This window comes from Patiria miniata, unplaced genomic scaffold, assembly GCF_015706575.1.
Source record: "Patiria miniata isolate m_02_andy unplaced genomic scaffold, ASM1570657v1 HiC_scaffold_5, whole genome shotgun sequence".
Taxonomy (NCBI): Eukaryota; Metazoa; Echinodermata; class Asteroidea; order Valvatida; family Asterinidae; genus Patiria; species Patiria miniata.
Window position 1 is genome coordinate 30555167 of NW_024037072.1, and position 12549 is coordinate 30567715.

A 12549-nucleotide genomic window follows, 5' to 3' on the forward strand; every position below is an offset into this window, starting at 1 on the left:
TGGTGAAGCCTTCTTTCATTGTTTTCTTCAAAATGACAGCTTGCCAGAAAGAATAATTTCACAGAGAGTTTACTCCCATTATCTTTAAACCAAGTATGCTTTTCAACAATAATTACGTCAGGTACTTTTTTGATAGCTGCAAATGATGGACTGTAGCTTTAATTTGGGAATAAGTGGGTTCACGTTACCATGTGTACTGTTGTCAGTAAAGATCACACTTAGTAATAGCAACCCCAAGTGTTGAACAATGGCAGATTGTAATAATTTTATGTTACATATGTAAAATGTTCATGTGTATTTATATAACATGCAGAGGCCACAACAAAAAGTATTTAGACCTGTTGTGTAATTTAGATGCTGTCATTTTGGTTTCCAGAGCTTGTGATTAATTTTTTTTTAATTAATCAGCTTTTTTACAAGGTTTTTATTTTTAGTTGAGATATAGGTTAAAGTAAGAATTTTTAAAGATTAAATAAATGTGATTCAAAGTCACAAATGCGGTATCGTGTTAACTAGCAGATTATTGTGTGTCTACATGTTCATTTTATTTGTTATTTAGATCTCTCTGAAATGACGTCGCTGCCTACAGTTTACCACGTGCATCGGCATTTTGGGAGTCGAATTTTCATGATAGTACATTTAGAACATTTTGCACACTGCGCATACACACACCTAAAGGTGTTGAACACGCAGTTGTAATTTTCCTACGAAGATGGCTGTCTTTGAGAAGGGTATATTGATCAAGATTTAGAATGTTTAAAGATGATGTCATAATGAAAGATTTGAACCAAGACAACATTAAAAAAACAATGGATTTTAGACATACCTCTTCAATTTGAGTTTATTACCATAAATTCAAGTCGAGATAGAAGTAGTGTTGAAAGTCAAGTCTTCAATACAAACCCATCACATGTGTGAATCACAAGTAACCAGGGATGAACAATAAACATAACCAAATAATATTTGGTCCCTATTCATTTCAATAATCCGTGACTTGACTTGGGACTGAATCTCGGACTTGTGAGGACTTGCGTTGGCCTCGACAACACTGGAGAGCAGATGACCTCCAGTGAAGAATTAGCCCATATTGCCGATTTCCTTTTAAAACTGTACAAGACAAAAAAATTGGCTGGTGAACCTTTGAAAGTTAAGCAGCTATGTACATGTCACTGGAAGAAATTGACTGGAACGGGGTTTGCACCTGCAATCTTCCGGATTGCCATTCCAGTGCTCTACCAACTGAGCTATCCAGCCCTATGTTGGCGGTTCCCCATTTTGTCATTGTCTTTGTTCAAGGTCCGCTAGTCAGATGCCTTAAACCTCTATGCCATGTAGCCAGGGATCACATCCAAGGTCCCGATGCTAGCAACATTAATTAGCCATGCTGCAAACCTGGGAAATAGCAAACTGGATCACTCAGAGAGGATACGGCTTTTATTACAAATTATTCGGATTCAAATTCGGTTCCACTTATCACGTAAATTATCGTTAACGCATTCATTCATTTGGCACTTGATGTCTGCTTGCCAGAAAGAAACAAGCCCAATTGACTACTTCAAACACTGATGACAAAATCACTTCAGTCTTGAAGACAGACTAGTCAAACGTAGATAATATTGCCCCAGGCAGCTTTGTGTCCATGGCAATGAACATTGTCTCACTGTTATCTATGCTTTGAGTTAACATCAGGGAGATGTCTTCTGTCTTTGGCTGAATTTTTCTTCCGTTTCCGGGCCAGATGCTTGGCCAGTTTCCCGCTCTGTTTCAGCTCCATGTAGCGATTTGCCAACTCCATTTTCTTCTGTTCAGCTGTTGGTGAAAGTATCAAGAAATGGTTCACTATCATAGCCTGCCTAAACAGTTAGGATTACAGGTGTACCATTACAGGGAAATGGACTCCAGTTGGACTCACGTCTGAGTCCGAGTCACAAAACTCTGCTCTCAAGGCACTATTATTACCCCTGCGCAGTTAGCCACTTAAGGAATTCCATCTCAGATAAAACAGCTCAGCTCCCTAGGGAGTAAACAGTTGGATAACGCTATTTCCGAGCAAATGGCTACTTGTAACCTAACATGCACCACCCTCATACTTATAATTTTACTCCTAGATGGAGAGAAACAAACTGGGACAAAATGTCTTGCTGCAGGACTGACGCACGGGATGGACCAGAACCCAAGATCTTTAAGAACTCCCAATATCATCTTAATAAGATACAGCCAGATTTTCCCAACCCACTGTCCTGCCTAAGCTACTTACATTTCTTGAGGAAGAACGGTTTCTTGCCCTGCTTCACCAACTCCTTCTCTTGTTTCTTGACTTCTCTCCCCGTCTCCTTCTCCCTCTGCTTCTTGATTCTTGCTTTCTCCTGTTGCTCCTGTTCAACAAGTCATTCGAGACCAGAGTTAAACAACTGTCAGTTTCCGACTAGTCCATCACAGGTCAAATCACACGTTCAGTCATAAGTAACAGGGATCAACAACAATAACAATGGACTGTTTTTGTTGCAGTTTATTTGGATAGGTTTTGACTTGACTTGAGACTGGTTGACTTGTGATACCTTTATGTGGACTTGTCTTCAGCTCTGTGATATGAGTGAACTACCGTAATTTTCGGAATATAGGCTGCGCAGAGTATAAGCCGCAGCACGCAAAAATCTGCAAATTAAAATTTGACGTCGGCATAACAGCCGCACTGGCATATAAGCCGCACCGACTGCAGCGGTTTCAATTTTGTAAGGCCTCCAAATTCTAAAGTCAAAAAGCTCTGGACCAGTTCCATTTGCACTACGAAAGCTATAAAAAGGGCCACAAAAGTTATATCAAAACATTTACGGTCGATACTTGTTAAAAAAAAAAAATCAAGAATTGCTGCCGGCTAGCCCGTCCGGTCCCCGGCCTAAAACTTATCGCATGGCCCGGCAGCCTGTGCTGGCGGGCGGCGAATGACAACATTTTCCCGCAGCACGTGAGAGAGTATGCAACCCACCATGTGTCGTCTGACTGGAGCGCTACAAATCTTGCTTTGTGGCAACAGATGCTGATTTGTTTTTGTCCTAAGAATAAATAGGTCCTTTTTTTACAACAAAACTTATCAAATTGTTGTGATTACTAACGAGTACTAACGTCAAAAAATCAATTTTCCGAAAACAATCAACACAATGCATGCATTTTTATGGACGAATCCATTAAATTTCGTAAGGGGTGATTTAGCCCCTGTTTTGCGTTTTACATCGTTTCTTGAATACATTTCCATATTGGTAATTATTGTTCCCAAGAAAGTACACCCCTTTATTACCACAAATGGTGTGGTCCACAAGTGTGCATATTGCATGGGCATGCATGCAGCACAAAATAATGTCACTTCGATGTGCCAACAAAGACAGCTTTCACTCATGCACGGCCGGCTGCCGGCCGCACCTTTGGTATACGTACCACTCAATACCTTTTCATGGGACGTGCTTCCACTGTTTGTTAATGACTTTCCGGTACCTCAAGTCCGGTTAACGATTGATAATAAATTACAGCAACAGATGTTTTCTTATACCAGTACATTAAATACACATTTAAATCTCATTTTTATTCTTCAAGGCTCGGCGTATAAGCCGCCCGGTGTATAAGCCGTAGTAAACATTTTCATGGGCAAAATCAATGTATAAGCCGCGCCTTATTTTCCGAAAATTACGGTACACCCTCTGTGACTTAAATCTGAATGACATCCGAAACGACAACTTGTCAAACGTGTGACTTTCAATGAACCAGTTTAGAATTCCGACTGCATATTCGCACATCAAAAGTTGACAATTTTCCTTATTAAAAAAAGAATCTGCATGATGCGTGAAAAATTGCGAGTTTGATCACCATTGCCCCATAGGACGTATATCCATTATCTGGTATATTTATCCTAAACTGAAACTGTTGATATGCCACTGCACAACTGGAATTCCAAACAGGCTTTTGTTACACGATAAGAGCGTGGTGGAGCAGTTTTAAACGTCTGGTTTAAAACTGGTTAAGCCCAAGTCACACAGTCATGGTTGGGGCTACGAATATCCACGGTTAACCAAGAATCAATCAATCACGATGAACCGTCAAGATTCCTGGAGAAATCGACTTTCTAAGAATGCATTTCGGTTTCAGGACGGTTAGACACGACTGTCCTAAGGTTTCTCTACGAATACACCACGGTTTATCAAGAATACAGACGGATTGTTGAAGAATATCGACGGTATTACCAAGAAAAATGATGTTAACGCCACGGTTGTTTGCGATTGGGCCATGACCAAGGTTCTCCTACGGAATGTTCGTAGTACAACCTTTAATAGCAGAACCCTAGCACATCCGGGCATATCCGTTGGACATTCATAGCGAATTCATAGATACCGGTATTTCTACCACGAATGAGCTACAAATCTCTAAGAATATGCACGAATAGCCACGAATAACACATACATGTACGAATAAATACTGTTGTCCTACGGGTGTCCCACGGCTGCACTACGGATTAATTTTCATGACGGTTCACCACAGCGGTTAAACAGCGGTTTAGGATCACCCACATGACGGGCTCTCGACCAATAGGAATGGGAAAGCTGTCTCAGGTATTAATAAATACAAAGTAACTGAGTGTTACTGAATAGACTAGAGTTACTCAAGGTACTGACCATTCTTTGTAATAATCTCTGTAGTTCCACCTTCCTCTGCTCAGTCTTAGCCTTCTTGAGTTCTTTCTTCACTTCCTAGTGGAAAAGGAGTTACCGTAAACAAAATAAGAGTGTCAGCATGGCACATTGTCAGAAAACATTAATTCTTGTCAAAGTGGGCAGTCATTCCACTGTTTAGTCACCCAAACTTGAAAATATCCCCCTGGCTAAGCTGCAACCCAAAACATAGTAATAAAACAAACAAACAAACAAACAAAAAACCAAAATAATTTACAATTGGACAAAAACTGTAAATGACCATCAATCCAGTGTCATGGCCTAGCGGTTAAAAATACCGGACTCATGCTCTGGTGTTTCAGAGGCAACAGTGGCGTGGGTTCGAGCCCGCCGGGTGGACACTTGTGCCCTTGAGCATGGCACTTAACCATTATTGCTTCGTCCTTCGGATGGGACGTAAAGCCGTAGGTCCCGTGTGTTGTGTAATAACCAATGCACGTAAAAGAACCCATTGACACTTATCGCTAAAAGAAGGGGTTCGCCCTGGTGTTTCTGGCCTCCTGTTAAAACTCCCCTGCGGAGTATTTAGGTGAAGAACCAACCAAGTACAAGTACCAATCAAACAAATATATGAATAATTCACGTCTTGAAAACACAATGCAATTATTAAAAAGTACGAATAAAAGACTGAATTCCCGTTAAATTCTGGTTGTGTTAATGTGAAATATGTTGACAAAAAGCCGTAACCAGGCACACTTGAAATTTATTAAAATTGATATCAAGGATAAGAACCCCTGAGACCCTCTGATCACGAGTCACAAACCCTGACCTCCAGGCCATATGATCCTTAGTACCCATCTAGGCAGAGTAAAGTAAACTAAAGTCTAAATTCATCACAGCCACTTTAGTCCTAATCTTCGTCCAAGAGTAGGTTTGGATGTTGTTCTCCCAATACCTGGCACGCTCTGTCAAACCGCAGCAGCAGTAGAGGATGCCATCAACAAGTGAATCAAATCAAGTCTTTGGAACGTTTGGCACCAGGGCACAAGAAATTCCAAACAAATCTCATGGATCAAATTGGCTTGAATAGATGCGAGTGTGAGGCAAGCTTGGAGTCCCTTTGTTTCGTGTGCCAGAGTACCCAAGCTTGATCAAGCTTGCTCAAGATTGGGATCAGATGTGTTAGGACAACAAAATCCACATCTAGTTTTGGACCGAGACTTCCTAAGCCCTTGTTCAGATGGTCTTAGATTGTCATTACCCTTTTCTCTCGACTGTACACCCCATCCAGGAACGAGTAGCTGGATTCGAAGGCCTGCTCATTGAACTTTCCTGAAAGGTCATCAAAACGTGGATCCCTTCTCACCTAACGCAGAATTTATTAAACAAAAAACAAAATCAGTTAGGCTTTGCACTCCATGCCCAACTACTCCCTAAATTGATAACAAAGAGAGAGTCTGGGACTTGTGAATGCATTGTCGTCACCCGCCTGGGTATGCTACTGGTATGTGCACAGTCAGAATGTGCTCAGTCAGGCTATTCTCAAAATGGGTCACACTCCCACTGGAACATTTCTAGCATTCAGTTTCTAAAGACCAATCAGAACCAAGCAAAACATAGCAAACACTTGCAATGCTGCCTTATTGTTATTATTATTTATTATTATTATTTATTCGGCAAAAATACAAGATACAAGAAGTAATCCACAAAAGTAAACAAAACTTAACAAAAACAATCCAATCCAAGTTGGCCAGGATTGACAAAAGTACAATGAAACAATGTGACTCGAAAGCCTGTCAATCCTTAAAAGAATACCATCTACAAAAAAATTATCCCCCCCCCAAAAAAAATGAAGAAATATCGTACTGTCTGCTTAACTGGGACGGCTTTTCTGAATCTTGATACAGGAACCTTGGAGGACACTTCCTGAGGTCTACAATGAGAAAAAGTACAATTAAATGCACATAAAATGCCTTTGTGACGAGTTTTATACTTAAGTTTACAGACTTAATGCGTACAGTATTTCACCTGTTTTTGTTAGCTCGTTTGAACTTCTTTCTCCTGGCGTCTTGCTCTGTGGATGTGTTTCTAGGAGTTCCTCTGCTACCACCAAACAATGCTTTATCATAACTGTAAAACACGAACAAGACATCTACAGACATGAGAACGAGTCAAATTCATACTTTTTCTTCCTTCAAGTTACGCTTCCCAGGCTCTACAACAGATTCAATTTTTTTCCTGTTAATAAATGTTCAACTTGTATGTTTTATTCCAACCAAAAATCCTCCGTTTTTCCCTTTAAGGTTGGAGGTCTGAAACCCTCTCTCTCAAAAAAAAAGGTTTTTATTATGGGTGCAAACAGATCCCCTTTGCGAGCGAACTGGCTCCTGGACTATACATTATCAATACTGATTGTGGGGCGGGAACCAGCCTACCCCACGAATTATTGTCTGGCAGCCAATAATTCAAAAGTTGTTAAAGGGAAAATACAACATTTGCAAACATCGAAAAATAAAACTACCAAGTTGTTACAAAATACCTTACTAGGATGTTGGTAAATGACAGTCTAAAGCATCCTGTAATATTATGGCACCTGGTGTGAAGTCATTTTCAAGAAAACTGGTACTTTTGTATACATTTCCAACGGTGGTCAGCCGACCACCGTTGGAAAAACCTAACTATTTTTCAACTACTGCTCCAAATTTACCATTTTTTTTCAGTCCATATGTTGTTTGCTATTGGTTCCATGAGTCATGAACGGGTGGAGGTCAGCTAGACCGGTTCCCTTACCTTACAATTTTCCGGCATTTTTTTTTATCCATTTGATCTTTAGTGGAGTCAGGGAACCAGACTATTTGAACATTTTTGTTTTTCTTGGTTTTTCCAGCATTTTCGAACACAAAACTTCAAACATGTCAGTGTAACAATATTTTGTTCTATTATACTAACCCCACAAATAGTTCATTTCTGAAAATTACAGCAAAAGCCACTGATGTACACTCCCTTTAAGTAATAATTCAATAACTAAACACGGGCGATTTTTTTGGGTCTGTGTCTCATTCAAAAGTGAATAAGTTTGTATTGCTAGAAAAATAGCAATTTAGAAAAGGAATCTATTTTGGGGGAAATAGCACGGGAATGTAGCTTTAAGATACTTTATCTTCTTGAATCAATTCTTAAGATTCAATGATGCAGCAGTTACTTACACTTTGGAGCCTACTCTCTCTTGCAACTTCTGAAGATCTTCAAAAGGAACCTCCGAGAGTTCTGTAATGAATTGGAAACATTCAATGAGACATCTGTGATCATTTCAGGTGTACAGCATAGCGGATAACTGTCTTGCCATTTCACAAAATGACATTGTGAACATTAATGCCTGTTTTCTCTCAAAAATTCTGTTACAGTTATAGTTCTTTCAGTAAAGTCAGACTATTCCATTTCAGAGGGTGAAATAAATAAACTGCATAGATTATCAAATTCAAGCTTTCACAAGTACTTGGAATGTAATAATAATAATAATAATAGTGGGTATTTATAAAGCGCACGTATCCACCAGGACTGGTGCTCAAGGCGCTACATCATTATTACCCCTGCTCAATGGGCACATGAAACATTCCAAATACCATCTCAGCTCCCTGGGGAGTATACAGCTCAATGCAGCCTGTTAGGCGCAAGGAAGCTAATTCAATCACAATAACCATCTCTGCCCTCACAGGTACCCATTTACTCCTGGGTGGAGAGAAGCAATGAGTGACAAAGTGCCTTGCCCAAGGGCACACGCACCATGACCCGGGGCTGGACTCGAACCCACAACCTGCAGCTTTACCCGCAGACCACGAATCTAATGCCCTCAACCACTTCGGTACAAAATTTGACTGAGAACACCTTTTTTTGGTTCATACAAACTACAAAGCGAAATAACATACCTTTTCTCATGACATCCTTGGAAAAGGAAACAGTGAAAACGCCGCCGCAAAATCATGCGTTGGGGAAGAATTAGGCGCACGGATGAATATGCAATGACAAGAAAAGTCATGGTTACTATTACAAACAAGTAGGATAAACACAACGACAACACAAAAACTGATTCATTCAAAACAGCAAATGACCTTCAATTTGCATATATAGTGAAATTAACCCCACCAATACTTTAAACTGACCTTCCTAAGTTCTGCAGGAATGTGCATGAATATGTGCAATCTGGTCTCTATCCTCACAGGCAATTACAGTAAAGTGTCTTGCCCAAGAACACCTGCACCATGTTCCTGTTTGGGTTTGAAATTGTGTACAACACGAGTCGGACACGTTACCATTGGACTATAGCACTCTATAGCTGCTCCATCTGAGCTTACCAGATCGGTTGGACAGGATCCTGCTATATTACATGACTGCATGAACCTTTTCCTGCACAATCGACGGATCACAAGAGTTGTGCACCGTGCAGTCTGTAGATAGACGGCACAAACTTTATCTCACACGGTCATGAATGCTTATAACAAGATGCCGTGCTAATGTTACGCCCCAACTATGACATTGTTATATGGCAACTATAGTTAGGAATTCCCCAACTAGTGTTGGGACTGTTCCAACAATGGTTCAGACTGTCCAAAGTATAGTTGGGACCATTGCCAAAGTTGGGCGTAACATTAACAAAATGAGCCTAAGGCAGATCAACCAAATCATCTTTCTATATCCTCACCAGTGAGTCATCTTCATCTTCACTTTCTTGAACGTCTTTCTCCTCAGACTCTGATGAAGATGGTTCTTCTTTGGACTTCATCATCATTCAGAAAAAGTACCTGAAGAAAACATAGCACAGATGCTATCAACTGGGCGTTTTGGGACAGAGAGGATTGAGGGTAGCTAGGGAATTTGGGTGGAGCCGAAGGTTGGAAACAGTTAGGGGTGTCGGGTGGGGGAGTGGTTGTGGTGGAGATGTTTCTCTTTTTCTTTGGGGGGGGGGGGGGGGGGGGGGGGCTGCATTAGGGGTGTGGACAGCGGATGTGTATTATGGGCAATTGATAAAAGATGGATCCGCCGGATCTAGTCAAACCTTCCCGGATTCTCCATAGAAAATGTTACTCCTTCAATCGAATGGATGAAATTGCATTCTAACATCGCCAATTGCATTACACATGAACAGGTTGAATAATAATGATTGATAAACAAAATAACAAAGTATTTAATAATCGTTGTTAATTGGCATGATTGGCGTAACTCAAGTTTGAACGAATAATTCCCAAGTGAGCTGCAAAGTCCCAGTTTGTCAATGAAAGACGGGATGGGAAGTAGCCTCATAAATGTGGCTTAAAGGTAGAGTCCATCATTTGTAATTTGTGCATTTTGTTCGTTTGAAGCAACAAAAGAGTTCAAAATCTAATGAAGGATACTGAGCAACTAACCTGATGAAGTTTCAGCTAAGCTTCAGCTGTACATTCCGAGAAAAACAGCATTCTAAGATCTCAATTTCAAATCAAAAGTTGCTGAATCATGTTTTGAATTGTTTTGAATTGCAACTATACGCACTGATCCGACGAATTATAACAACCGCGCGCGCGTGTGCGTCGTTCGAATACTTGTGCGCGCTGCGCTGAATAACAAAACGAACTACTAATTTAAATTTTCCTACGGTGCTTCTTAAGAATCACCGTTGGAAATGCCTTCTTTCGTTGATTACTTCAAAATGACAGCTTCCCAGAAAGAATAATTTCACAGGGAGTTTAGTCTCCTTACTATCTTTCAACCAAGTTAGTTTTTCAACAATAATTACGCCAGTTACTTTTCGGATGGCTGCAAATGATGGACTCTACCTTTAAGTATGGACTTCCTCCGTACTAGTATTACCTCACAACAATGATACAAAAATGTGCGGAAAGGTCTGTTGATAGGGTAGGAGCAAATCAAATCAAGATCGGAACAATTTTGTCACTTGATAATCACCCACATCATTACTGAACTGCTTATTCCGCACCTTCAGAGACCTGTCTATTTTAGTTATCCTTTTTAGTTAAACATTTTAGTGGTTAAGTGCATGCAGCTGGAATGTCGCTCGCATCTTGTTGCAAAACACGGAGTGCCATATTGACCGTGCGATACAGACCATGCGATACATCAATAATTATTTTGTTGATGTCGAGTGCAATTTGAGTCCCCCCTCCCTGCAAGTTCAAACTTGCGCACACATCTTGCGCATGCAAGTTGAAACTTGCGCAAGGGCCTAAAGTAATAAATTAAAGTACTTAATTAAATTAGTAATGCGTTCATTAATTTCTTTTTCAAATTATGCATTTTTGAAGGGTACACATCGCTTGAAATGTCATGCAAAGTATTTTTAAAAACAAAATTAATTAATTGCTAAATTAATTAAATTAGTATTTTTTGAAGAATAAGTACTTTTTTAATTGTAAAGTACATATAATGTAATTGAAAGCATTTTTAAAATAATGTAAATAATTACTATAAGGCCAAAAAAAAAAAAGTCGGTCTCTGGTCAGCGCGAGCGTCGATTTTAATCATGCGCGTCGATCTTTTTTTTCCCAAAATGTTCCGCGGTAGCTCCAACAGCGCCCTCTATTTACGCACCTCCTCAATTTTTTTTATTTACCAAAGAGCACCAAGGAATGGGAAATTGCACCAAAGCAAATGATCGAAAGCACCAAGGCAAATTATGGAGGACACCAATGTACATGAGGACACCAAAAAAGCAAAATAGTACCCACCTTGTCTGCACAATCCAAGCTTGAAGAAAAAAAAAAAAAAAAGCAAAAAAAAAAAAAAAAAAGCTGCGTGGCCGCGTCAATTCCGGAACTTTGGTCTGACCAGAGACTGATTATATTTTTTTGGGCCTAATGTCGAAACTTGAACAATTGAAGGGATCATAATCATTCTTTTTACGTTACCCACGGGTTAAACCTAGGAAATTATGATTTATTTACATTCAAGAATATGAATAAAATGCTAATTTGTTTTACAAGGAAAAAAACTTGAAGATGGTCTCCATTATTGAACAACTTCAGTACACTTTCCAAGCAATCGCCCCTAGTACAGTGTGCTAATTGATTGCTTGCCTGGTCCCCTCCCAGTCCCCGCCCCCTAAAAAAACTTCTCTGATTTAAGCACTGCTAAACCTCAATGTTTCTTTTCATTGACGCTAATTGAATTCCCCTTTTTTATTTATTTCTTTGTTCATTAATTTATTCTATTATTTATTTATTTATTTATTTATTTCTCCATGTCCTCGTAGTTTGAACATTTTTTTTCTTCATCAATGAAAATCCCGCCTGCAAGGTTCTCAAATTGCAATCGCCTTTGCACAAGTTGTAACGTGCGCACGCAAATTAAAATGGCGCAGTGTAATTTGCATGCTTCAGGAACAATTATTTTATAATTCATATTAATGTTTACATGCTCTAACTTAAAACACGCTATGCATATAAAACGGAAATTATTTTAAAAAGTAAATAAATTGACTAATGATTTAATTAATTAATTAAATTTATTAATTTAATTAATTGATTCGACTTAATGAATAAATATGTTGAACATATTAAACAAAAATCCTAATGAGCAATAAACAATTAATTATACACATCATGATGCAAAGTGCATAAATAGTTCCCATTTACCACCCCTTCTCTACACAGTCAACCTAATTACCATAATGCTGTTAATAAAATGCTTCAAAAAAGGCATTTAGGCATTGTCTCATGTAGCCCCATAAATGTGGCCTATTTACTGGACTGCCTCCGTAAACATAGGCCACACATCCACATGTACAAAAAACGTGTCGACTTTGCCAAATTTTGATTTTCACATTTAGGCTTACTTTTTACGTTTTTTTTGCTTTAGAAGCATTCTCACCCTCTATATAGGCTAATCAGAAAGTGCTGCC

The 12549-nt window shown here is 39.4% G+C and overlaps 1 protein-coding gene across 1 annotated transcript; it reads right to left on the minus strand.

Annotated features, from left to right (window-relative positions):
- Positions 1–801: 801 nt before the first annotated feature.
- LOC119740318 (ribosomal RNA processing protein 36 homolog) lies at positions 802–9462 on the minus strand. Its single transcript, XM_038215583.1, has 9 exons — positions 9358–9462; positions 8585–8600; positions 7865–7925; positions 6687–6788; positions 6525–6591; positions 5920–6024; positions 4662–4736; positions 2258–2375; positions 802–1809 (listed from the first exon to the last, which is right to left on the minus strand). The coding sequence occupies exons 1-9, from the start codon at positions 9442–9444 to the stop codon at positions 1664–1666; spliced, it is 777 nt and encodes a 258-aa protein (XP_038071511.1). The 5' UTR covers positions 9445–9462; the 3' UTR covers positions 802–1663.
- Positions 9463–12549: the final 3087 nt, after the last annotated feature.